Source organism: Hippopotamus amphibius, chromosome 1 (genome assembly GCF_030028045.1).
Source record: "Hippopotamus amphibius kiboko isolate mHipAmp2 chromosome 1, mHipAmp2.hap2, whole genome shotgun sequence".
Lineage (NCBI taxonomy): Eukaryota > Metazoa > Chordata > Mammalia > Artiodactyla > Hippopotamidae > Hippopotamus > Hippopotamus amphibius.
Genome location: NC_080186.1, coordinates 996,724 through 1,023,259, shown reverse-complemented (window position 1 = coordinate 1,023,259; position 26,536 = coordinate 996,724). Strand labels below are relative to the sequence as shown.

Genomic DNA, 26,536 nt, shown 5'->3' with positions numbered 1-26,536 from the left:
ATCACTGCTTGAAGAATTCCCCAAGCTGTCCCATCAGCCTTGCTCCGAAACAGAATGCGGGTCTTCCTCCCGGCACGGGGCCACCTGAAGGCTGAACCTGGCAGAGAAGGAACTCCTGAGGCCTGTCACCAGGCACCGCGTGCGGGCACGGCTGTAGCAGACGGTCGAGCTCACCCACGCATGCCCAGCCTGCACGCGGGGCCCAGGAGCCCCCAGGACGGGGTGGCTCCCAGCATCCCAACAGGACCACACACAGAGGCCGAACGCACCACCATCCGCCCCATCTGGGACACCACCCCGAGTCAGCTGAGACCTCACAGGTCCACCAAGATGGCCAGCGTGGGGCACACAGGCCCCAGGCAGCACAGGCCCCAGTCTCCCCGCGACCAGCTGCTGGCACAGGGCGCTGTGGCTGCTGGGCAGTCTGCAGGCTCTGCTCACGGCACCTGCTGGTGCCTGTCCCACTGGTCCGGCCGGCTGTAGGGAGGCCACCGCACCAGCCCACGTATGCCCACACGTGGCCCCAGCTGGGCTCCGGGGATGGCTTGTCGGGCCCCAGCTTTGGAAAGAGAGGGGCCGGAGCAGCTGGAAGCACACGCACGGTACTAGGCCTTCCTGACGGCCCACGCGGGGGGCACCCCCATCTCCCCACTTTGCAGGTGGGGACACTGAGGCCCACGTGGCCTCAGAGCCAAGTGAGAAACTGGCCAAGCCAGGATCTGGGCCCAGATGTTTTGTTTTTTATTTTTTTAAATTTAAAAATTTTTTATTTTTGGCTGCACCGTGCAGCTTGCAGAATCTCAGTGCAGACCCGTGGTATCTGCAAAACGAAAATCAGGGGCCCTCCTTTCAAGAGCTACCCGGGGCCTCTCATCAGGAGCTGACAGCTAAGACAAAGCCAGACAGGAGAGCAGAGGGTCCCCTCGGCCGGAACCCGCCCACCAGGTCCAAGCCCGCTCCTCCTCCTACAGGAGGCCAAGACGGGGGGCGGGGGGGGGGGGGGGGTAGCCGGCGCGGCGGCCGGGTCATCAGCTCAGTGCAGCCCTGGGGCCAGGGTGTGGGCAGCGTGGGCACAGCTCGCCCTGGCCAAGGCCACCACCCAGGCCCAGGGGTGGCCCCAGAGGCCACCCCATGACCTCAAGGCCCTTCGGGGCTCCAGGGAAGGGATGCGGCCCCCACCCCCCCACCCCAGAGGCGCCGGAGCGCATGACCTGCTTGGAGGACCCGTGTCTCCTGGGCCACCTGTGCCCTCCTGAAACCAATGGAGCCAAACGAGTGGGGATCATCACTGGGGCCGGGCTGCACCTAGAGCCCACGGGAGGGCACGCGTGCCGGGCACACGCGAGACAGTGTCCGGAGGTGCAGGGAGATGCCAAGCGGCCAGCGGTCCTGGGCTCGGGCTCCCGGGCCGCGCTGGACGGGGCTGCAGGTCTGCACGCTGGCCCCCGAGCGTGGCGTCGGCCCCCGGGCCACCCAGGAACAGCTCTGACCTTCCTCCTAGTCTCCTGAGAAAAGTCAGCGTCCAGTCCGCGGGTGCTCCTGCCCTGAGCTGCCCCCAAACTGTCCAGGGCAGGGGTGGGTGTCCCCTTGCTCTGGGCCCAACACACCACCCACACGTGGTAACAAGATTAAAAGGCGGAGAGGCAAGTCTCCGTGTGGGGAAAGGCACCCCTTTCAGAGAGTCCGGCGCTTCCTCTTAAAAGTACTTTCTCCAGAAACTGGGGCAGGACACACACGTCAGAGAGCCAGGACGGCCTCACGCCAGGCTCGCCCGGCCGCCCCTCGGAGCCTCACGCGCTCCTGCCCTGCCCTTCCCCCGCCCCAAGCCCAGCCATCTGTCCAGCGCCCGGCCCTGTCCGGGGCACACGTGCCACAGCCCTCGCACAGGCCTCCCCCGGACACCACGGCGGCCCTTGCGTGGTGGGCAGGTGGGGGCGCCAGCCCGGCAGAGCCACCCGACCCTCACAGCCGGCACACGGTGGGTGCCCCACAAGGGAAGGGCGTCCGTGTCGAGGTCCACCCACGGCGCCCCCACCACAAGATGTGCCAGCGGCCCCTCCTCCAGCAGGTCGCGGCCCCTCCTCTGTCCCCTCCCACCGTGCCCGGCTGCACCCGTGTCTCCGAGGCACGCGGGATCTCCTTGTAGAGAGACAGGTGTCCAGCCACAGTGACAGCAGAGGGTGACGGAGCCAGCGTAAACACAGCAGACAAAACATCAGACTCCGGAAGAGGCAGAGAAGTCCTACAGCTGAACAAGACAAGACAAACAGTCCCGTTCAAAAAAGGGCAAAGGACCTGCACAGACCTCTCTCCAAAGAAGACACACACGCGGCCAACAGGCACACGAGGCTCAACACCACGGACCATCAGGGAGGCGCGCGTCAACGGCTCAGCGAGACACCACCTCACACCTGTCAGGAAGGCCGCCAGCAACACACAGAAACCAGTGTCGGCGAGGACGTGGGGAGCCTGGGCTGCGGGTGCAGCCGCCGCGGGAGACCGTACAGAGGGTCCTCAAAACGCACACACAGAATTACCGTGTGGCCCTGCGCGTCAACGTGGGAGCACGTGCCCCACAGAATTGAAGGCAGAGTCTAGGAGAGACACCTGCGCCCCCAGGGTCCCAGCAGCGCTATCCACAGCAGCCGAGACGCAGAAGCGGCCCACGTGTCCGTCGTCACACAAGAGGGAAGTGAAAGGTGGTCCGTCCACGCAACGGAAGACGATTCAGCCTCGAAAAGGGAGGCGGTCCCGACACGTGCGCCCGCGTGGACGGACCCTGCGGCCACGATGCTGCGTGAAATAAACCAGACACAAAAGGACACATCCTACATGATCCCGCTCCCATGAGGTCCCTGGAGGAGCCAGATTCACAGAGACAGAGAGCAGGAGGGTGAGGGCCGGGGGCTGGGGTGGGAGTGCGTGTTTCACGGGGACAGAGGGCCTGTTTGGGAAGATGAGAACGTTCTGGAGAGGCTGGTGGGGATGGCTGCACGACAGTGTGACGGTGCCTAGCGCCACGGGGCCGTGCGCTGTAAAAGAAAAAAAAAAGGATTGGAAATTTTATGACACGTGTTTTTTACCACAACTTTAAAAAAACACACATAAGGAAAATTAGAGAAAAAAATACTAAAAGTAACAAAATGGCCAGCTCCATTAGAAAAAACTGAATTGATGAGATATTCACTTTTCAAATTAACAAAGATATTCTCAATGAGAGTCACCGAAGGTTGAGAGGAGGTAGGAACACGTGCATGGAACCGGCACACTGTTTAGAAAAGGAATTTCGGGAACAAAATCAAGAGTCCTTGAAAAGGGCCTACAGGGACTTCCCTGGTGGTCCAAGGGCTAAGACCGCACGCTCCCAACGCAGGGGGCCCAGGTTCCATCCCTGGTCAGGGAACTCCCACACGCATGCCGCACCTAAGACCCAGCACAGCCTAAAGAAATAAATATTTTTAAAGGGGGGGGCTATACCCTCTGGGGGTCAGAGTCCCCTGAAGAAGGGCTCAGAAAACGCCCAGACACATACACTCGGCTTTAAGCACAGTCCCCCCACGTGCTCTGAGAGGCCAGAGAGGCACACAGACACACGGCACGTGTGGCTAGTTACGTGCGACCCGGCCGGGGGCTCCCTGTGCGCCGCCGCGTCTCCACGAGAAACTCCCCTGACGTCCCCGTGGCTGACCCCCGACCTGAGCCGCCTCAGGACACAGGCCCTGCCCCCCCCCCCCAGAGGGGACGCTCGGCAGCGTCAAAAACAGCTCAGAAACGCGCTGAGGAGACAGCTCAGTGTGCCCTCTGACCCGGCCCGGCCGATGCTCCAGACACAGGCGCGCGCACGGACACCGAGGACGCTCCACACGCCTGTCCGCAGGCACCGCCCCGGCAGGCCTGACGGCCAGGACACGAGAGCAGGGCAGGCCAGCCAGCAGACCAGGTGATTCGAGGTCCAGCCACGGGGGACACTCAGGATGGGGGGCGGGGGGCAGGTGGACGTGACCCGCCGCGCCAGCCCGCGCCGCACCCTGACGCTTGTGAGGCGTCCGTGTGAGGCGCCCTCTGGAGCACCCCGTCACCCAGCGCCTGGATGCAGAGTAAGTTCCAGGACCCCCAACCCCACAGGTGACTCACAGCGATGTTCCGTGGCTGCACACGTGCACACACATCCTGGACACACACGCACACAGAAGCGCGTGCGAGGGAGGCCCGTCACCCACGCACGGGCGACCCTGGATCCTGCAAAGCACGGCAGGGGATGGTGCCTGAGACGGCGGGACCCGCACACAGGCGGGGGGGCCGGCTGGCACTAAGACCCTCTCGACAGTTTTGTCAGATGCACTGACAGCACCGAGGCGGTGACCTGCCACAGCTCCGTGTCTGAGAGGAGGACATGGAGATGCTTAACCACGAAGTGAGATGACGTCTGGGGTCTGCTCCTGAGGAGGAGGAAGGAGTCACGTGAAACAAAATGCGTGAGACAACGTGGAACCACGCACGTGGCCGCGTGTACTAACTCCCGACTCCAGGGCACTTTTCAACCTCCCCGTTCCCACATCCGCAGACACGTGGCCATGGCACTGGGAGACGCGTGGGCCCCGCAGGCGGTGGGTGCTGCCGGGCAGGAACTGGGCCTGGCCCTGCCTTTCGGGCCGCAGCCTCCAGGTTTTCTGCTCCACTCACCCCCTCGAAGGTTAAGGAGCAAAGGCAGAAGCCCAAGCAGCCCAGCCCCTGAGCTTCCACAACTCCCACGAGCCTCCAGCCACCGCCTGCGCCCCATCCCTCCGACCACTTACAGCCGCCTTGGGGTCCTCGGCCCTGGCAACCCCGAGGCCTCCGTCACAGGGACTCCTGAGAGAAATCTCAATGCAAATATAAACATTTAAGAGAACACTGAAGGGACTTCCCTGGTGGTGCGGTGGTTAAGAATCCACCTGCCAATGCAGGAGACACGCGTTCGACCTCTGGCCTGGAAAGATCCCACATGCCATGGAGTTACTAAGCCCATGCGCCACAACTACTGAGCCTGTGTGGCGCAACTACTGAAGCCTACGCACCTAGAGCCCGTGCTCTGCAACGAGAAGCCACTGCAATGAGGAGCCCGCGCACCACAATGAAGAGTAGCCCCCACTCTCCACAACTAGAGGAAGCCCGCGCAGCAACGAAGACCCAACACAGCCAATAAATTAATTAATTAAAAATAAATAAAGTACATGTTATTTAAAAAAAAGTAAAGAGAACATTTAAGAGCCTAACTACGAGTACATGAGACCTCAAGCCGGGTAATTAAATCTGGGAGGGGCACTGAAAACCACAGAAGACTCCCCAGTAGTAGCGACCGTAGAATTAAAGCAAGTTCTGCCCAAACGGGAAGCGATTCCAACACAAATCCAACAAAAAGGGCAACAGGCCCCAACCTCCCACTCCCACGCAGGACACGCGCCGGTGGCAGAGACGAGACACCAGGCTGGCCTCGGACGCGCCGTTGGAGGGAACCGCACCCACTGGGGTCGGGGGACGGCAGCGGGGGAGGCCTTCTTCCTCACCGCGGGGACCCCGGGGACCCGGCCCACAGGGGGCACACGGGCCCCTCACGGCGCCAGGCGGGGCAGGGGCTGCGACCTCGGTCCTCTGCGGTCCCACCCGTCAGCACCTCGCCTGGCCCCGGCTTCGCTGCAGGCGGCCAGACCCCGGCTGGGAGGAGGGTCCTGCGTGTCCCCTACCAAGGAGCCCAGGAGCCCGCACGGCCGCCGCGCCCAGGCCACACAGAACACAGCCTCACTCCCGGAGCTGCACAAGGCCAAGCAGGCCTACCCTGTTCTCACAGTCTAAAGAGCTTTATAAACGCAGACGACCCACTAGGGTCAGGCAAGCTGGGCGACACTTATTACACACAAGGATGTTAAAAAAAAAAATCACAGTTTTGATAGTTCTGCAAAAAAAAACTTAGCAAATTTACAACAAAACTGTCAAGTAATTAAGGCTAGGCACTTCACACATGAACTTAAACTGCTAATTAAAATCCCCTCGCTTAATTGACTACATTTGCATATCATTCAACTTGGGAGTATAATTTTTTTAAGGTTTGGGCAACGCGGCTCTAACGCCAGGAAGCGGGAGGCGGCAGGTGAGGGGAGCCAGGAGCCCCTGGTGGGTCCAGGGAGGGCAGGGCTGGGACCCCAGGGACTTCGTGCCGGGCCTAGGGGTCCCCATCCCAGGTTGGGGGGGGAGGAGCAAGGGCAGCAGAGGCCCCCCCCCCCCCCCCGCAGCCTAGCACCTCTGCCTTGACCAGGGGAGGCGGAGGGGTGGCTTCCAGAGCCACCCGTGGGACACATGCCCCTGGCCTTCCTCCAGGGGCAGCAGCGCGGCCCCCTGCCCCATCTGCCCTGACTCCTCCCGGGCTCACAGAGCACCGGTCCTGGGGTTCCAGAGACACACCCACCCCGCTAGGGGCACCGGGTCGGAGCTGGACCACCACACCCACCTCCCCGCCCAGCACAGCCCCGCCCGGCCCGGCCTCACGTAGCAGCTGGCACATGAGGCACCAGGGCCCGGCCTGCGCCTTACGGGTCCACAGCTGGACCCGTGCGTCCCAAGCAGGATGGGGGGCTCCGCAGGGCTGACGGCTCCTGTTGTTCCAACAGCTGAAGGGCAGCAGTGAGTTGATTCAAGAGGAGAATGTCGGGCAAACAGGAACGCGTCCACGGGGACAGGCCGGAGGAGCCACGAGGGTCACTGGAGAACCACCAGCCCCACCACGAGGACCTCAACCACCCACCAGGCCTGAGCCACGAACCAAGGCCCGGGATCATGAAAGAACCCTGAGGTGACAGTGAACAGACGCGGACCCGGGAAGCGGGCCACGCGCAGGCCCTGTCGCAGCCCCGCAGGCCGTCCAGATACCCCCCGCCTCAGAGCCAGGTGGGCCGCCGGCCGTGGCTGTGACCGCCCACGGACGAGGGGAGCTCTGGTACCGGAGGTCACTTCCTGCTCCCAAAGCAGGACAGACCCTCAGCCTTCCCGGAACAAGCTGCGTGGCCCAGGAGAGGCGCGCCTCCCCCCCGCCCCAAGCTGGGAAGAGCGGAGGCAGAGAAGGCCGCGCTGCCCGGCCCGTTTCCAGGCAGGTCCCCAGACACGACGTCACAACCCCCGGCTCCTGTGACAACGTGGCTGACAGCTCCTCAGGCACAGGGAGGCCAGCGTGGGCACACGGGACCACCTGACACCCAGCAGGTGACCCCGAGATGCATCCTTTGCCCCCAGCTGCCGTCCTGACGTTCAGCCGCGGGGGTTGGGGGTGCACAGCCGGGTGCCCGTCACGTGACCGGCACCTCACGCGCGGGCTCAGGACTTGAGTCAGGAGACCCTGTGGGCGCCCTGGGCCCTCAGACCCCCTCTGCCCCCGGCTTGCCGGCCCTCAAGCCCACGGGCTGCAGCTTCCCTCCCCCGACAGCCACGGAGCCGCCTCCCCACCCACCACCCCGTTCCTCTGCGACAGGCAGCACAGCGGCCCCGCGGGAAGCCTGTTTTCAGCAAGAGATGCTCCTCTCAGAGTAGCCAACCAACGTCCCCGCGGGGCCACGTCAGGGCTGACGCCAGTGAGCCGGCCCAAGGAGAGCGGTCCCGCGGCCCCCCGGGGCAGAGCCAAGCAGGTGCGAGGCGGGGCGAGGACGCCGACCTCCACGGGACCGCTCCGTCCACCCCGGGGAAGCTCCCTTCCCACCCTCGACGGCCAAGCTGCCAATAAACCTCGACAATTAGTGATTTCGTGCTCCCGTGAGTCATTCAACGAGTATTTATTCTGGGGCCGGAACTGGGGGCCCAGCCGTGACCAACACCCCCCCCATGAAGCCAACAACACAACCACAAACACACAACCCCCAGGGCCGGCCGCCACGAGGGCTCCCCGGAGAGCCCAGACCGCGGGGCAGGCCCGACCGCTGCGGGCTGCGCGGCCCACAGAGCCACGCCGAGACTTCCTGAATTATTATCTGTAGCTGCAAAATCGAGAAGTCGCGGCGTCCTTCGCGTCTCTCTAAGTCAGAAAAGTAAAATCAGAAGAGACGCGGACGCCAAGTACCCGACAGCATCCCGGCTGCCCCCCGGGCCGCCGCACTGCGCTTCCACAGGCCGGCCCTGTGCTCACAGAGGCGGCGGCAGAGCTGCGCCCTGCTCCCTGGGGCTGCCCGGGCCACGCCGGTGCAGGCCACGCCGGGGACACCTGGCCCGGGGCCCCGCCCGCCCCGCTCCGCTCCCGCGGACACACAGACGCACAGACACCGTTCACAGCTCTAACCCCCCGCCAATCCAAACCCGCTTCGGGCCCCACCGCGTGGGCCCCGCGCTCCCGGAAACGACTGCCTGGCCCTTCTCCGAGCCTCTCATCGGCCCGCGTTAGTCCACGGACACGTGTGGCCCGGAGCCTCCACCCCGTGATCTCAGGGCCCAGCCCCCCCCCCCCCCCCGAACGCCGCCCGTCCCCCCACGAGCAGGAGGGCAGGAAGGGCCCTGGGAAGAATGGAGCCTTCTCCCCCTCCCTCCGCTCTCACACATCTTAAGGAAATAATTCAGCCTCTGTATTTTGACTCAAAACAAAGAAACTTTTTAAAAACATTTCAGTTGAAACTTGCATAATTCTTCCAGTGGAGAAATCCTCCCTAACTTTCGCAATCCTTAGAAAGAGACACATTATTGCTGCTTGTGTAACAGTCTCCGGGCCACAGAGAGTCCGGCCGACGGCCACGGACACCTCCGGCCAGACGGCCAGGGCGCAGGGCCCGGAAGCACCGCCTCCCCCAGGCCCTCCCGGCGCCCGACGGTCCCCCCCCCCCACTTCCTCATGGGCCTCGCCTGGCATCTCAGACAGACGATACCCAGACAGGCTGCAAGGAAGGGTGGAAGCCACTGCCCTCCTCTCGAAGCCCCGGCTGCCCAGGGCGGGAGCAGAGACAGAGGCGAGGGCCCCTCAAGGACCCTGCTGCCCCTGGCAAGACGACGGCCCCGCCCAGCTCCAAAGAGAGATCCTGGACACCAGCGGGGTGGCTGCAGACGGGCAGACGTGGCCCTGCTCACCGCACAGACCAAGGCGCTCGGCCAGCCCCCACGCCCCACCTCGCGCGCACACAGCTGACCACAGGGCACAGGGCAGCAACCGGAGGCTTCCAGCTGCTGTTTCCCACGTAACAAGGCCTCCGCCTTCGCTCTGGGGCCTTCGCCCTAAGGACCAGACCGCCTCGCAGACCCCATCTTCCTACACGCAGCGCTGGGCCCACCCTGGAGCCTGGCCTCAAGGCATCACCCGACTGCACCCCGCCTTCTCAGCCCAGCCACCAGAGCCAGGAAATCACCATGGAGCCCCACAAAAACCCCGAGCAGATCAAGCGGACAAAGAGACAGCCAAACCTCTACACCCATGCCCAGACCGGAGGGCGTCCAGCGAGCACAGCCCCCGTTAGAGAGGGGGTGCCGGGAGAGGCGTGAGGGCCACAGTCCCTTCCAGCCTGACAGATGTTCCCTCCCGTGGCCATTTCAGCTTAAACGCGCAACACGCACCTGACTCACAGAGGGACCCTAGGCCCAAATCTCCCTCTGCCAAAGCCACAGCCACTCTCCAAAAGAGACCGTGACATGCAACGCTGCTCCACGCTGATGGCCTGGCTGGGTCTCTACTTTGAGGAAACACGGCTCTCTGACCAGAGAAGCACCACCAAGGGGTGTGGGGGGAACCGAGCCAGTGCTAGGGATTTAGAGCGACCGCACTGTGGACACTCACAGCGCGTACGGTGGGGCCTGTGCGCCCACGAGCCCCGGCCACGCAGGCAGTTCTGCAAAAAAGACTCCTGGGCTACCCTGGGGGCGCAGCGGTTAGGAACGCTCCTGCCGACGCAGGGGACACAGGTTCGAGCCCTGGTCCGGGAAGATCCCACGTGCGGTGGAGCAACGAAGCCCATGCGCCACAGCTTAGAGCCCATGCACCGCAACAAGAGAAGCCACCACAATGAGAAGGCTGCTCTCCGCAACGAGAGAAAACTCGTGCACAGCAATGAAGACCCAACACAGCCACTGAATAAATAATTAAAAAAAAAAAAAAGACTGCAAGGACTCAGCGTGGGAAGGACAGAGGCGCAGCGCGCAACCACCATCCCCAGTCTCCAATCGGAGCAGCAGGGCCCTCAGGAGGTGCGGCCGCTCCCGGGAACCTGCTTCTTAACCACACAAGGGCCGGCCGAGCTCCAGCCCCGGGCGGCAGCGCACCCCCCAGCTGCCCGCCTGCTCAGCCCGCGGGGCGCCGTCCTGCAAGATGAGGGGCACGTCCCGGGCAGCAGCCAGGCTGGCAGCACCGACGCCCCCTCCGTGACCGACAACAGCTGGATCGTCAGAAAGCCCGTCCCGTGCAGTTCAAACACCACCGGACGAGAGACGCCAGAGCCGACCGCGCAGAAGAAAAGGGGAGGGGGGTGGGGCAGGCTCAGGCCCCTGTCTCCTCGCCACACATTCCCCACAACCAGAGCACACGTCCCCGCCCCGCCTGACACGCATCACCTAAACACGCCCCAGAACACACGACCGACAGCCACTACTTGCTGCAGTCCCCGCTTCCCACTCAGTGACAACACTGAGGCACGAACGTGCTCAAGGTCAGGCCGCCGACAAGGAACAGAGTGAGGAACAGAGCCAGGGACAGAGCGAGGACGCAGGAGCTGCCCAGTGGGGCTCCGTGGTCAGACCCGCCCAGCGCAGGACACCAAGGACAGCAGCCAGGGCCCCCACAGCCGCGGGACAGCCAAGAGCACGTCCTCGGGGCATCCCTGAGGAGGGCCCTGGCCGGCGCACGCGGACAGGCTCCAGGCTAGAGCCCTGTCCCCACTCAGTCCCACGCTGGGGTGACCACAGGGACTGCCGCGCCACCGTGGTCAGGCCACAGGCAAAGCAAGGCAAGCGCAGGCCGTCGGCACCAGGACCCCACGAGAAGCCCTGCCCCCACCCCACGCCCCGGACAGCTGACAGCAGAGGACGCGGGGCCTCCGTCCGGCAGGGGACCCAGGTGACCCCTCAGCCCCAGCCTCTAGAACGCGCTTCAGCTCACTTCATCCCACCGGAACCCAAAGCCCCCACGAAGGGCCACTCCAGCACATTCTTTGTTCCTTTCTGTCCTCGGCCTCGGGAGATCAAAAATAATAAAAAAACTACAAAAAAAGTGAAGAAATCCACACAAATCAGTGAAGGACCCGTCAGGCGGAGGGGGGAGGAGCTATCGGAGGCCGGCAGGGTGCCGGGGAGGGGTCTCCCCAGGCAGGCAGCTGCCTCTAGGACAAGCAGGGTCTGGTTAGCCATGGGTGCCCCACCCTAGGGCTGAGACCCCCTCCTCACGGGTGGGGTGGCCCTGGCACACAGACAGGCTGCGCTGGGAACGTCTGAAAGGGGCCACGCACCCCAGGATTCCCAACCACACGGTCACAGAGCCAAGGCAGTGGGCAGAGTCCCGAGAACAGGGTGACCGACGAGGCCGGCAGGAGGAGCGCCCCTGGCGCAGGAGCCGCAGGAGGCGCGGGAGCGGACAGCCCCACGGCCGAGGCCAGGAAGGAGGCACACGGGACCCCCGGCCCAGGCCACCACCACAAGGACAGGGCCGTGCGGACTCTTCGGCCTGGAGACCCCAACTCTTTACACCGAGCACATCTTCATCACGACCGGGGAAATTTTTTAAGCAGCAAATGAGATTTGTGAGCACTGCCGCGGGAGCACGGAAGGAGAAAGGGCGGCGCTGACCGTCTGTGAGAATCACTAGACACGAAAGCTCACTCTGGCTGCTTCTCTGGGACCACGGCTCAGGGGACCGTGGCTCAGGGGACCGTCTTCCTTCTCACCTGGCGGTGCCTGGGCCCACAAGCTGAACCTTCGGACACCCGTGTCCAGAACAGCGGGGCCTTCCGCAAGGGAGCTGCGGTCTGGGCCCGCAGCTGGGACAGAAGAGCCGACCCCAGAAAAACAACCACAAAGGCACGCGACCCAGGTTCGGACACAGACACCGATACAGCCTGCCAGACAGGCCCCTCTTTAGTGCACCCTGGAGAGAGTGGCCTGCCACAGCCCTGCCCACCACAGGCTTGGCCAGTCTGCCAGAACCCACCACAATCCCGCACACAGGCTCCCTTGGGTCACGAGGACTGTTGAGTGTGCGGGCACCCCAAACAGAAAGGCCCCCAGTTCCCAGGGAGCACCCATCACGCCACCCACGGCCCAGGCTGAAACGAAGGGCCTGGCCAGCCTGCTGGCATCCTCCCTCACCAGCGTTGCCCACTCAGACCATCCCTCCCGCCCAACCCCGACCACAGTCCGCAGACAGCTGCCACCTGGGCGCCGGCCTGGCCAAGGGCAGAAACACCACAAAGCCACGAACGCACGCGGTGGCCCACTCTGAGCACAGGCGACAGGCCCTCGCTTCCCCTCCCCTCCTCTGCTCCCCGAGACTCTGACATTCCGCTGGAGGGGCGCCCAGAGAAAACCGGGCGGGAGCATCTATTCACAGATTTGGAAAAAAAAAGTTTGATGCAATAGCTGAATTAATTAGGCCTCCCAAGAATAGCTGAGCCAATGCAGCATTCTGTGTGTGCCATTTAATAAGCCTGCACATTTAAAAGAAAAGTTACAGACGCTCAGGGAGGGGAAAAGATGCCACAAAAAGTTGGTGTGGGCCCTGGTGAGTGGTTTCGGTGGTGAGTGGCCCAGGAGCTGCCAGGCTAGATCACGCAGACCCTGCATCTGGCAAACAACAGGGCCTAGGCCAGCGGGCCGCGCCGCCGCGCCCTTCTGCATTTCAGAGGGAAGGAAAGAAGGAAACGTGCGCGTCCAAAACAAATCGCAGGCCAGCGGCTGCCCTGACACTCGGGGCCCCCAGTGCCTGCTGACCAGTCCCTGAGCCCAATGCCAAGCGGCCCTCGCCCCCACACAGGGAATTCTGGGATTCACTCCCTGGCAGGCCGGGACAGACACACAGAGCTGGAGTCACCGAGTCTCGGCCCCCTGCCACCACGGCCCGGACACCTGGCTTCAGTTTTGAGTCTGTCTCTCAAGACTTCAAGGCACAAACAGGCCCTGCCCAGCCCAGTTCCTCCCGCTGGGAGACAAGGGCAGGCGCCCCTCTGTGTGCCAGACAGGGAGCATGAGGGCCAGCGTGGTCCCCCTCCCCCCACTCCGCCTGGACACCTCCTCAGGCCCCAGGAAGGCCTGGGCTTGCGGCTGCAGCCTGGGCCCAGCCGGGCTCAAACTTGCCGGGACTCAGGGCAGGAGTGTCCGGGCTCTGAGGCCTGCCCCTCCCGGCCCAGCTACGCCATGGCTGTGGGCCTCAGGAAGGCTTCACCCCCCCCAGGCCCGCCCCCAGCGTCCCCAACCAGGCAACTGGCTGGTGCTCGCAGCTGGACGGGAAGGCCTTTCTCCCCGGCTGCGGTGCCGTCTGCGAGGCCACCCCGAATCTCCTTAAAACCAAGCCAAGCCCTGAGACGCGCGGGGGAGGCAGGGCCCCTGGCCCGACAGGGCCCCCCACCCTGCCCGGAGCCCGCCCCCGGCTCCCCAGGCCCGGCTGCGGCGCGGGACACTCACCCGCGGCACCCGCCGCTTGTACTTGTTGCCGTAGTCGAACTTCTCCTTGACGTCGTCCAGACAGCGGCCGAGGCGCGCCTGCTCCTCCTTGCCCGTGTAGTCCTGGCTGAGCAGGATGTAGGCCCGCCAGTTGGCCGAGTCGAAGCCCCAGTGGCAGGTCCGGTTCTCCAGGGCCTTGTGCGAGTGCACCACGAACTTGTGCGGCGGGTACATGAGGCGGCAGTCGAGACACTGGATGCAGGCGGCGCTCGGGCTGCTGTAGAGCTCGGGCACCAGCAGCCCCTTGCACTTGCCGAAGCACTCGTGGTACACGCGCACGCTGCGCTCGCTGAGCTCCAGGCCCAGCGCCAGGCTGGCCGCCAGCTCCTTCTTGCAGGGCGGCGGGTAGGCGCCGCCGTACAGCAGCGCGTTGCACAGGCGCTCGGCGTCCGTCTTGGTGATGAGCCCGCACGAGGGCGCCGAGAAGGGCAGGATGCCCATGACTTTGAGGATCTCCAGCTGGTCGGCTGTGCAGCGCGAGCAGTAGATGTGCAGCTCGTCGCACACCGAGTTGATCTGCTGCAGCGAGAAGTCGCGCAGCACCGAGTTGAGGATCTGCGGCAGACACAGGCGCTTCTCGCCGCCCACCACGAAGCACGAGATGGTCTCCCCCTCCAGCACGGTCTCGCAGCGCTCCGTGGAGCGGTCGGACGGCATGAAGAAAGGCCCGGGCAGCACGGGCGGCGGCGGCTGGATGGCAGGCAGGTGCAGCACCGGCGGCGGCTCGGCGGCCGCGGGCACCGGCGCCGGCACCGCGGCCGCGCCCGCCTCCTTGGCGCTCTCCTTCTTGTAGGCCTCCTGCGCCCAGCGCGCTGAGAAGGCGGCCGGGCCGCCCAGCGAGCTCATGGAGCTCAGGTGGAACTGCTCCAGCGTCTTCTGCAGCCCCGGGTGCGGCTGGAAGCCGCCGCGGCCGCCCGCCGCCGCCTCCATGGTGCGCTCCGGCTCCCCAGGCCGCTCCCGCTCCCGCGCGCCCGGGCCCCCGCGGCCCCCGCCGCCGCCCCGCGCGCCCCGGCGGCGCCCCCGACCCCGGCCCCGGCCGCCCCCCGCCGCCGGCTCCCGGCCGATCACGGCCGCGGCCTCGGCCTCGCCCGGGGGCGCGAAGGGGAAGGCGGGCGGGGCGAAGGAGTCCCGCCGCTGGAGCCCGCCGCCGCCCGGGCCCGGCGCCACATCCACGCGCCCCGCGCCGCGCCCGCCGCCGCCGCCCGGGCCCCCCGCGCGCCCCCCGCGCGCCCCCCGGGCCCTAGGCGCGGGGCATGCCCCGGCGCGCGCCGCCAACGCCAACGCCAACGCTCGCGGGCCCGGGGCTCGCGGGGGGCGCGCGGGCAGGTGCCGGCGCCGCGAGGCGCGAATCGCCGCGGCGGCCGAGGCCGAGGGGCCCGGGAGGAGCGGGGGCGCGGGCGCGGGGCCCGCCGGGCCGTCCTCGCGCGGCGCGCCGCCGCCGCCGCCGCCGCCGCCCCGCTCCTCCCACCGCGCGGCGCCCGCCCGGCTCGTCCCGGCGGCGCTGGCCGGCCGCGTCGCGCCCGCCGCCGGCCTCCCGGCCCGGCCCGCGCCCACCCCGCCGCCCGCGCCCGGCTCCGCGGCCTGCCCGCCGCCCGCCCGCCCGCGCGCGCGGCTTCCGGGGCGGCGGAGCGCCTGTGGGGCGGCCTCAGACCGCGGCGGCGGCGGCGGCGCGGGGCTCGGCGCACATCCTCCCGGCGGCTCGCTCCAGCTCGGACTGAGCGCCCGGCGCTGAGCTCACGCCGCCGCCCCGCCCCGCGCGCCGCCCCGCCCCGCCCCGCGCCCCGCCCCGCCCCGCGCGTCGTCTGGGGCCGCGCGTCCGCCTCAGCCGAGCGCCGGCCAGGAATGCGCCCGCCCCCAGGCCCGGCTCTTCCAGGGACGCGCGCTCCCCCCGCCCGCGCTCGGCGCTCCGCCGCCCTCGGCCGCGCTCGGACCCGCCCGCCGGCCCGGACTCGGGTCCGCTCGGCCGCGCTCGGGCCCGCCCGCCAGGACTCGGGTCCGCTCGGCTCCGCTCGGCCCCGCCCACCCGGGACTCAGCCGCGTTCGGCTCCGTTCGGGCCCGCCCGCCGGAAGGCCGCTCGGCACGGGCGGCGGCGGCGGCTCCCGGCCCCCCATCCGGTGGAGGCCGCTTCCTGCGCGGCTGCGAAGGCGCCCGTCCCGCCGCCGCGTCGCCGCCGGAGCCCAGAAACCCACACAAGGCCCCACCACAACCGCAGAGCAGCCGAGGGGCGGGACGGGGCGGCGCGCCCAGCACCGCACCCCTCCCGGCCGCCGGATCCCCACGCGGGACGGGGGCGCCGAGCACCCCGACGCGGGTCGCCGCACACGTGGGGGTCGGGAGCGCCGACGCCACGCAGCCCGTCCCGGCCCCCCACCCCCGAGCGGCGCAGGCGCGACTCCGCCCCCCCCCCCCCCCCCGGGACGAGTGGCCCCCAGCCCAGCCGGGCGCGGCCTCGGGAGCCTGGCTCCTCCGTGCCCCCGGCTGCGGGCGCGCCCTGCCCTGCAGCCCCCGGCCCGGAGGGCCGTGTGCGCATCTGCAGGGCGCCCGGGGCCTGGCCGGCGGGAGGCCCACTGTCTGCCGTCGCGCATCCCGGCCCTGCCGCGGCGGGGGCGGGGGCCAGACTGGGGCGGCCTGAAGGTGGAAGCAGCGTCCGGCAGAGGCCGGGGGTGGGGGGCACTTGAGACCAAGGGGGCGATTCTGGTGGCGCTCAGCCCGAGGGCACGAGGACGGCCCAGCCGAGCGGGACAGTGGCATCTTTCCCTCCACAGGACGAGGGCACCCGAGCTGGCCTGGGCACTGGGGGACGTGTGGGGGTGCCCGCAGTGCTGGGCAGAGGTGAGAGGGCCCGCCCGCTTCAGCTTGTGTGACCTTCAGCTTGTCACCTACGGCTCCTGCCTCCCCAGGGGCAGCTGGAAATGGCCCCAAACCAGCACTCCTTGGGGGGCCAGTGTCTGCCCCCAGGGAGCTGACCAGGCGTCTCTGTGGGCCTCTGTCGCCCCTCAGGCACAGGTGGGTGTCTGGAGATGCAGCGAGGGTAGGCAGGTGACCCCACACCTGTGTGGCTGCAGTGCTCCATGTCTGAAGACCTGACCACTCCCTGCCATGGATGTGAACCCTCTCCCGCCCTCACCTGTGCCCTGGGGACTGTCTCTTCCACTCTTTACTCCAGTGCCCCCCAACGCAAGGTTTCTCTATGGGTGCCAGCACAGAAAACTATGAAAGGGGTCCTTACAAAACAAGAAATGGGACTTTGTTGCTTTCAGAGGCTGTTTTCTTGGCCCCATCTGGACCAGAAAAGTTTCTGTTGTCCCTAAGTCTGTTCCTTCCATGTGACTTTGACTCCCATACAGGTCAGGTAACCTGTAAGTGAGGGGAGGTGCTTGGAGCACCGGAGGGCTGGCCAGGAAGGGTTTCCAGCAAACGCACAATTCCTCCTGCTCGTTCGGCCACGCAGGCACTCCCAGGAGCGCCCCGAACCTGAGGACCCCCAGACGGGCAGTGCCTGGCTCCCGGTGGCCCCTTCTCCTCTGCCCTCTGGCTTTGCAGGGCTCCAGGAAGAGACCAGATGGAGGGGCCGACACTCCCAGAGCTTCAGAACCCAGATTGAAGCCGAAGTAGGTGTGGGGGGACAGATGAAGGGTAAAGGGCCCTGACTCAGGGAGGGCCTGGACGGGTCTCTGAAAGTTCTCTGCCTCAGTGGACCTTGAGGTCTCCTACCTCGAGAGATGTGGGAGACCCTGGAGCAGCCGAGCCCACCCCACCCTCCAAGCGCCAGGGCAGCCGTGCCTAGAGAGAGTCAGCCAGGCCCTGTCTTCTCCGGGAGCCCAGTTGGGGGCCCGCACCTGCTGGCCTTCCTCCCTTCAACTCCCGGCAGCAGCTGCCCTGGCCAGTGGCTTGCTCCTCCCGCTGAGCCCTGCCACAGGCCACGCACTTCACTGCCAGGTGGAGGGTCCAGGCCACAGGCACAGCCACGTCGGGGGGCAGGGCAGGAGCCCGCTGCACCAGGCCCGCCCTGCTCACTCTCCAGCCCTGGCCATGCTGACGGGTGTGGGCAGCCAGTCATGCACGTGTCCGCTTGCAAGTTAAATACACACTTGTGGAGCTCATACCTCCATGGGCATAAGCCAGGCTCTGGGACCAGTGGGGAAGGAGATCAGGTTCTGCCCCAGGTGGCTCCCATCTCCTGCAGCCAGGGAGGCAAAGGATCGACAAACCTGCTCGTAAGGGAGTGAGACGGTTCAGGTCCTGCGAGGCCTCCAGGGTCTGGGGGCTGGCGTTGGAGTCAGCAGCGCCCCAGGACCCGAGAGAGGAGGGTGCTTGCGGTGATGAGGGGCCCTTGCCTTGGGGGCAGTTCAGAGGCCCAACTTCCGGGGGGGGCGGAACCAGCTCGGCCCTCCTTGGTCCCGCCTGCTCCCTGCTCCCTGCTCCTTGGGAAGAAAACACCTGGGCTCAGACAAGCACAGACTGCCATTCTCAGGAAAGTGCTAAGATACTGGTTTAAAACTAAATTTGAAAAAAAAAAAAAAACAGCAGTTACGCTAGTAACCGGAGCTTGATAAAAATTTAGAAGAGACTTTTATGTTAGTTTGGGTTCCAGCAAAAGCGGACCCTGAGACAAAAATTTGAATGCAAATAGTGTATTTGGGAGGTGTTTCCTAGACGAACCAATCGAAGTGGGAAGGTGGGAGGGAGAGAAGGAAGCCTGTCACCCTGGGCTCCTGGAACTGGACCCTGGCGTGCAGAGCTATCCCCCAGGGCTGTCCAGGGAGAGGTCAGAGCCCAAGAAGCGGAGGAGGTGTCCGCAGGTAGATGGGTGACATTTGGCATCTAGCAGACAAGGAAATGAATTACTGGTGACAAGTCAGGTCTCTTGCTGTTAGAGATGGGAATTTAAAAATGGAAAGGGGACTTCCTAGGTGGCGCAGTGATTAAGAATCTGCCTGCCAATGCAGGGGACATGGGTTCAATCCCTGCTCCAGGAAGATGCCACATGCCACGAAGTAACTAAGCCTGTGTGCCACAACTATTGAACCTGTGCTCTGGAGCCCGTGAGCCACAACTGCTGAGCCCATGCTCCACAACAAGAGAAGCCACTGCAATGAAGAGTGGCCCCCACTCACCACAACTAGAGAAAGCCCATGTGTGGCATCGAAGACCCAACACAGCCAATTAATTAATTAATTTTTAATGGAAAGGGATAGGGAATTCCGTGGTGGTCTGGTAGCAAAGAATCTGCCTTCCAGTGCAGGGACACGGGTTCAACCCCTGGTCAGAGAGCTAAGATCCTACATGCTGTGGAGCAAGTAAGCCCACACGCCACAACTTCTGAGCCTGCACACCTCAACTAGAGAGCTTGTGTGCCGCAACTACAGAGCCCACACACCCTGGAGCCTGCACACCACAACTAGAGAAGAGGAAATCTGCACACCGCAACTGGAGAGAGGCCTGTGCACCACAATGAAAGATTCTGCATGCTGCAACTAAGACCTGATGCAGCCAAAAAAATACATAATACATAAATAATAAATAAAATATTTTTTAAATGGAAAGGGATAAATAAATTCAGAGCATTGGATTGGAATTAGCAATACCTGTGTGGACCCACGAAACTACAGAAGCAGATGCATGTTTGTACGGCACCTGTGTGACCCTAGCTCTGCCCCGTGAGAGGCCCTGAGAGGAGAGACACCCCAACAGCAGCAAGCACCCCGAGAACCTGCATCTTGGCTTCTAAATTCCATCCTCCACCAAAAGGAGAAACGGCTGGTCATAGGGCTTGGGCAGAGAGAGTACAGGACGAGTCTGGAATGTCTTACTGTGTCAGGACGTAGGAGAGCCCAAAGTGTAACAGGGACACGTCGAAAGGCCAGATAGCGGCTCGCCCCCACTGGCGAGTCAGAAACCATCTCGATGGCCGTGGATCATACCCACGAAATCAAGTAAAAGCCCCCAGGGCCGGGCATACTTAAATGTTTGTTAACATAAATATATGTGTAGCTCAAAAGTTTGATGAGAAATGGGCTATTTGCATTGTTTTACAGTTCTTCCCCACAAGGCCCCCGTCGACTCCAAAGGGAAGAAGAGTGAGTTCCCAGGGGGTCATTGGTAGGTACCACCCAAACCGAGCCGTCCAGCTGGACACCAGTGGTCATGAGATCACTGGTAACCCTGCTCCACCTGACAGGGTGGGACGCTCACTTCTGTGACTCCTGCCAAAGAGGCATAACCTGCACCTGACCGTGATGAACCCTCTGACACCCACACAGAGGGACTTTGTACAGAAAGACGGGCCAGGAACCTTCCAAGGTGTCAGGGTCACGGCAGTCAGGGCAAGGCCGAGGAATATTCCGGACCGATGGAGACAAAAGATACAGTGGCTCAGGACAACGTGTGGTCCCCGGCTGGATCTCATTACTACAAACGATGTTATTGGAGCTACCAGAAAGCCTCGGATGTGGTGCGAGGAGCAGAGGGCAGCAGCCCCGCCTGGGGCGTGGTGCTGTGGGGTGTGACGGATAGAGCCCCGCGCCAGCAGTTCACTCTCAAACGGTTTGTGGGGCGTGGGGGCGGGGGGGGGGGCGGTTCTGTACTATTCTCGCAAGTTCTAACTTCTCCGTAAGCTTAAGATTGTTAGAAAACACAAAATTTATTTTTAACAATGTCGTGGGGAGGAGGCGTGGACCCTCTACTCGACCCTGTGAGCCGGAGCTGCCCAGTGGGGTGGGCTCCAGCCTGGGGCTGCTGAAAGCCCTAGAGTAAGGCAGGCCAGGCCTGGGGCACACAAGAGGACCCCACGAGTGTCTGCTGCAACTCCAGCCACGACGGCAGAGGGGCTGGAGCCCCTTCCTGGCCCAACACGAACGCACGCCAGGGAATATAGGTCTGCTCTTTAAATGTCCTGTAAAAATGCAGAAGGAAGGGAACCCCGCAGAGCTGCGGACAAGGACAGCAGCCAAGCCCCAGGGCTGAACAGGGTGGAGACCGCGTACCTTATGTGGGGGTTGGAAATGGCCTCACACCACTGAGCACTGGGAGTTAAGGCCACAGTGGGACAGAGTTGAGGCCACAGGCCATTTCTCAAATGGGAGCTGGAACCAGGTTTCCACCATGACCACATGAGCGGAGAACAGGCTGTCCAGTCCATGAAGGGGATGTGCCCACCAGCAAGGAGGAGGAGCCCAGGAAGCAACAAGCCCAGAGCAGGACACGAGGGTGGGTGCCAAGGAAACAAGGATGGATGAGTTTCGGATGCATTTGACTAGATCCAGAACCATATGGAGGGCCTCTGGATGAGGTAGGAGGCCTTAGCTATAGGCACAAACTCAGCAGATGAAAAAGAAAGCAAGGCAAACATTAACTCCAGGAAAAACAAAGAGAAAACCTAGGCAGAGTTCACCACTTGGCTTAGCAGTGAACAGTATTGACACAGTTATAATAGTGTAACAACAACTTAGCTTATTTGGGAAGAGGAAAGAGAAAGTCAGGCCGGGGCGGAGGGTGCTGGGTCAGAGCCACTCCATCACACAATGTCCAAAACTTGCAAATGAAGAGAGAAGCAGCAAGAAAACATAATTTAGAAAAGTGGAGAGAAATCAGACAAGAAACAGCTGAAAGAATTGAGAGAGGCTGAGGCCAGGCCACTGGGCCTAGGGTTCGGCGGGGTGGTTCAGTGACGATTACAGACTTGTCCAAAGAGTCCTAACCTTTTGGGTTCTTTTCGTTCCTTTCATCTATGTGTCTGTCTTTCTTTGGTAAGAATTTAAACAAAAAAAACAGAACTCTAAACTAAAAATAAATAACAACAAAAAGACAAACTCACGTTCCCCCACACACCCCAAAATGCCACAGTTTGGGACGTTAAAGAACACATTTTGAATAAGTCTTCGATAAAAGGAGGAACAAAATGGGAGTCACAAAAAGTTTTTTTTGCCACTCTGTGGCATGTGGGCACCGGTGCCCTTTCAGTGGAAGTGCAGGGTCTTAACCGCTGGACTGCCAGGGAAGTCCCAAAAGTTTGACTGGTGATGGGTGTGGTTAGTGTGATGCTCAAGACTTTTTTCTTTTGGAAAAAATTGTATTTATTATTATTATTTTTGGCTGTGTTGGGTCTTTGTTGCTGTGTGAGGGCTTTCTCTAGTTGTGGTGAGCGGGGCGGGGGGGGGGCTACTTTTCGTTGTGGTGCGCGGGCTCCTCAGTGTGGTGGCTTCTCTTGTTGCGGAGCACAGGCTCCAGGCACACGGGCTTCAGAAGTCGCAGCACGGGGGCTCAGTAGCAACGTGGCATGTGGGATCTTCCCAGACCAGGTCTCGAACCCGTGTCCCCTGCATGGGCAGGAGGATTCTTAACCACTGAGCCGCCAGGGAAGCCCTGCTCAGACGTTCATGGTCTTCAGATTCTATGTGAGAGACAAGAAAGTGGCTTCTGCCGAGTGGGGGAACTGCAGATATTTCTGATCTCTCCCTCGTGCTGACCTGCATTTTCTAGTTTTCCAGAGAAGCTGCTTCAGCCTTGTTGACCTTCCCTGTGGTTTGTTCTGGGCCCTTCTGTCTGGGAGGGACCCCCTTCCCCCGCGGAAACTTCTGTGGGGTCAGCCTCGTGGCCCGTATAAGGACTACTCATCTAGGGGCCAAGGGTGTGTGTGTGCCTCCCCTGGGGTGGTCAGGGGCCAAGGCCTGGGACGGGTCACAGGTGGGTCCCAGCACCCAGCCCCCAGCACTCAGCCCAGAGCTGCCTCGTGGGGCCAGCCGAGCAGGAGCTGGGGAAGCCCAGCAGAGGACCTGACCGCGGTGCGTGGGAGGAGCCGCCGGCCATGCGGGTGGGCCCGCTGCTGCTGCCGCACCCGGGCCCCCGAGTCCTGCCCATCTCCCACTTCGGGCAGCAGCCCCGACGTCCTGCCCCCACCAGGGAGGAAGGAGTGGGCTCCTTTCCCGGGCCAAGCAGAGCCACCCAGATGCCCAGCCCACGGCCCGGAGGCACTGCCAGCGCCCCCCTCCCAGCCCCCCCACAGCAGGCCCGGCCTCAGCCGCCGGAGGAAGCCCTGGGGGCGACATCAAGGCCGCTCGGCGTCTGGGGGCCCGGGCAGGGCAGCGGGCGGTCCTGGGAGCCAGGCGGCCGCTCGGCCCCACGTGCAGGCCCTGGCGCCAGGCCGGGCGGCCAGCCTGGCTCTGGAGCCCCTTCCGCTGAGGAAGGGAGACCCCCGCCCGGCGCGGCTCCGCCGGCACAGGCCCTGGAGGCCGAGGAGCAGCGGGCGGAAAGGGCGGGAGTGACGAGGGACACACCGGGCTTGGCCGCCCGCGACTCCGAGCCCCCTGCTCCGGGGACACGTCCTCCGCCTGGAGGGCGCCCTGGGGGCACCTGCCCTGCGGCCCCGCCCCCGCCGCGGGACCCTGTCCCCCGAAGCGGCCTGTGCTGCTGCGGACTGAACGTGCCCCTGGCTGGCCACGCCCCGCCGCTCACAGGGGGGTCGCCTGCGCCCTGCAGCCCTGGGCCCCGGGACGAGGGGCGCGGGTCTGAGCCGGGCGCCGAGGAGGAGCGGGGCCCTCCAAGCACCCCCGAACGTCCCTTGCCCGGCAGATGCTGCTGAGAGGCGCCAGGTGGGCACGAGGGGCGTGACGGGGGCGGGGGTCCTTGCCTGCAAGGAGTTTCCCACCAACGCATTCCAAAGACCATCCTCCAGGGGCCTGAGCTGCCCGCGGCTGGTAACGACAGCACAGCCTGGTGCTCGGAAGAACGGCCTCCCTGGGCCTGTCACCAGGGCCTGTGCGATACACTCACCTACACACGTGGTGCTGAGGGCGTGGTGTCACCTTCCCGTGTCACGGCCGGGCACACCGAGGCTCAGGTGGCCGGGGACCTGCCCAGGGCCCTGTGCAGTGAGGACGTGGGAGCCCAGGTGAGGCCCAGTCACCCGCAGCAGGGGTAGGAGCGGGGGTTGCTCTGAGGGCCAGACCCCAGGGACCCCCGGGGAGGGGTGGAGTAACAAGGAAGCCCGCCTTTTGGACGCGCCCACTCGACCTGCCAGCAGCCAGGCAGAGCCCGGGATCCAGAGGGACCCCCCCACCTCCTGCCCCAGCCCCACTGTGGATGGTGGCCCCCCCCCACAGCCCCAGGACAGGCCCCATCTCCCCTCTCCTGGGCCCACCGCCCCGCCAGCTGCCTCCTTCTCTGCGTCCTGCCCCCCACCCTTCCCGGGAGCAGGGTCTGCTCCACCGTGAGCTCCCAGCCCTCTCCCGGGCCCTTCGACGCCCGCGCCCAGGCCCTGGGGTCCGCCTCCTTTTCCTTGTGACCTCTCCCTTGCCTGTCGGGGACCCGAGGCGGTGAGCGGTGAGCGACTCCTAGTAAGTCTCGGTGGATGGTCTGGCGGATGGTCCGACGGGGTCTCGTGAGACCAGGGAGGCCCGGTCCCCGTGGGGGGCCGGGTGCTGCAGGAACCCCTCGGTGGGGCCGAGGGCACTGCGCCCGCCCGGCCGCCGCGGCTGCCCTGAGCCCCTTCCCCTCGCGGGGCGGCCCCGGGGTTTGGGGCTGTCACCCGGGAGGCCGGGGGACGCTGCACGCCCCAGAGCGGAGGCGGCACGAAGGGGCAGCGGAGCAGGCCTCCGGCAGGGGGGAGAGGACAGGGCGGGGAGGCCGTCCTCGGAGCGGCGTCCGCCCTGGCTGAGCGTCCTGGGAAGGGGGGGGCAGGAGGACAGAGGGCAGCAGCTGCTCCCCAGAGAACCTGGGGGGCTCAGAGGGCCCTTGCTCTGACCACGCCCCTGCCGGCACCGGTGGTGAGAGGCGCAGGGTGGATCTCGGTCCCGGGACCCCAGGCCCCCTCCCTCCCGGGCCCCCGCCAGCCCCGGGAAGACCCAGGCCCGGGCGGGGCAGCGTCCCCGCCGCCAGCCGCACAGGCCCTGGGCCCCTCTCTCCTCGTAAATCCCAGCCACGCTCTGTTCCGAGCAGGCCCCCTCCCACCCTCCTGCCGTCACTCCTGGCAGGCGAGGCAGTGAGCTCACTCATTACATAAGGCGGGAACGCGCTCCCCTACACGGGGCTCCATTCCTCCCCCCCCCCATCAACCACCACCAGCCAAGGGCATCTGGGCCAGGCCCCCAGGCCCCCAGGTGCCCCACCCACCCTGTGTGGGGAAAGGGGCTCCCCCCAACACCCCGCAGAGCAGGGTGGGAGAGAAGAGACGGCAGCTCCTTCCAGATTCCCTGGGGGGCTGTGGGCAGAGGCCCAGCCTCAGGCATGAGGGGGAGGAAGGAAGGGATTTCCCCAGGGCACAGGCTTGTCATTAATAGTCACTGTCCCAGGGGTGGGGTGGGCCTGCCTCTCTCTGGGCCCGGGAGTCGCCCCGGCGGCCCCCCCACCTGGTGGCTCCTCCGAGGACACCGGGGTCACCCGTGGGCCCGGAGCCCAGCGACTTTTCAGCCAGGACTTGGGCGGGGCAGCACCCAGATGCCCCTCGGGTCAGGTCAGAGGAGGCGGGCGCAGTGCCCCGGGGCCCCCAGCAGGACAGGACTGGGTACCAGCTCAGGAGCCCCCGAGGCTTGCAGGGTCCTCCCAGGGCTCAGCAGAGAAGGGCCCAGAGACGTCAGACCTGCCTCATTTCTGGGGCCTGGGACTCTGCAGACACAGGGGGCCCCCGGGGACGCGGCCGAAGGGGTGTCCAGACAGCGTGCGCCGGGCACTTCGGGGGGCCAGGCCGGCTGCTGGCCCGGAGAGGAGGAAGGACGCTCCGGGACGGGGGCCGCGGGACCGGAGGGGCTGGGCCCACCGCGAGCCTCTCCCGCGGGACGCCGCTTCCCGGCTCCCCGGGGCCCAGGCGGCCAAGCCCGGGGCTCGAGCTGCCCGCCCGTCGAGCCCGCTCAGGCGTCCGCGCCCGGCCTCGAGCTTCCTCTGCCGCGGGAGGAAGCGGGGAGGAAAGTGGCCCCAGCGCTGCCTCCCGCCGGGCCGCCTGGAGGAAGGGACTGCAGACGCCCCTGCCGGGAGCCCGGCGCGCGCCACGCCCTGTTGGGGACAAAGCTCCTGGCGGGGGTGGGGGGGGCGGCGGCGGGGACCCCGGGGACCGCGGGCGGGCGGTGGCGGCCGCGCCGGAAGCCCTGAGGCCCCTCCCCCGGCTCCCAGCCCCGGGGCCTCCGTCCTCCTCGAGAAACAGGGAACGAGACCATGTTTTCCTTTCTTTTCAGAGACTCGCGTTCTTGGAACTTACACCCTCTTGGGTTTGCTATTTTTACCCACCCTGAGCCTTCCGGTCTCCATGGCGACGCCTCCAAACAGCAGATTCCAGGCGGCAATGACGTCACCTTTCCCTTTCCTGCCGCCCAGGCCTCCAGCCGCCGCCACGGGGCCGCCCCGGCCGCCTCCCCGCCTCCCCGCCTCCCGCCCCGCCGAGCCCCGTGGGCCCCGCCGCCTCCCCGTGCGCTGCCCGCCGGCCAGGCCCTTGCCCGGGCCCCTCCGCCCGGGGCTCCCTGCCAGGCCGGGGCCCTGCGGGAGCTGCCGTGGCCCCGGCAGCCCGGGAGGCGGGGGGCGGCCGGGGCAGCGGCACGTGTGGCCTGGAAGCCCCTGCGGCCCCCGCGGTGACCGTGCCGGGGCAGCGCAGGCAGCAGGAGCACCCGGGGCCTGCGGCCTGGTCGAGGTGCCAGCCGCCCGCGGGCACCGGTCCCCTCGGTGAGGCGGCCACACTCCCCGGCCCTGGGCTGCCGCCCTCCCCGCTGCCTGGGCCACGGGCCTCGGGCTCCACGCTTCGGTCCTGGTCCGGCCGCAGGCCTGGGGGGCCGTGGCCCCTCCTCCCGGGCCGAGGTGTCCTGCCGTGGGTCATCAGGCCCTGTCTCTGTCTGGGCTACACTCTACCCGGCTGTCCCTTCAACGCCCAGCCTGGGGGCTGCCAACTGCCCAGACCAAGGCGAGGGACAGTCAGGC

The 26,536-nt window shown here is 65.3% G+C and overlaps 1 protein-coding gene and 1 long non-coding RNA gene across 2 annotated transcripts in view; both read right to left on the bottom strand.

Annotated features, from left to right (window-relative positions):
• Nucleotides 1-14,640, bottom strand: part of SKI (SKI proto-oncogene) — a 56,011-nt gene extending 41,371 nt beyond the window's left edge. Inside the window, exon 1 of the mRNA XM_057750252.1 lies at nt 13,600-14,640. Coding sequence (XP_057606235.1) covers nt 13,600-14,568 — 969 coding nt within the window. The 5' untranslated portion in view covers nt 14,569-14,640. The remainder of the gene's footprint in view (nt 1-13,599) is intronic.
• Nucleotides 14,641-21,763: 7,123 nt separating this feature from the next.
• On the bottom strand, nt 21,764-25,904 carry LOC130860879 (uncharacterized). The gene is made up of 3 exons (XR_009055538.1): nt 25,856-25,904; nt 23,411-23,501; nt 21,764-21,957 (listed from the first exon to the last, which is right to left on the bottom strand). It is a non-coding gene; the product is annotated as an uncharacterized LOC130860879 (long non-coding RNA).
• Between the last annotated feature and the right edge of the window lie 632 nt (nt 25,905-26,536).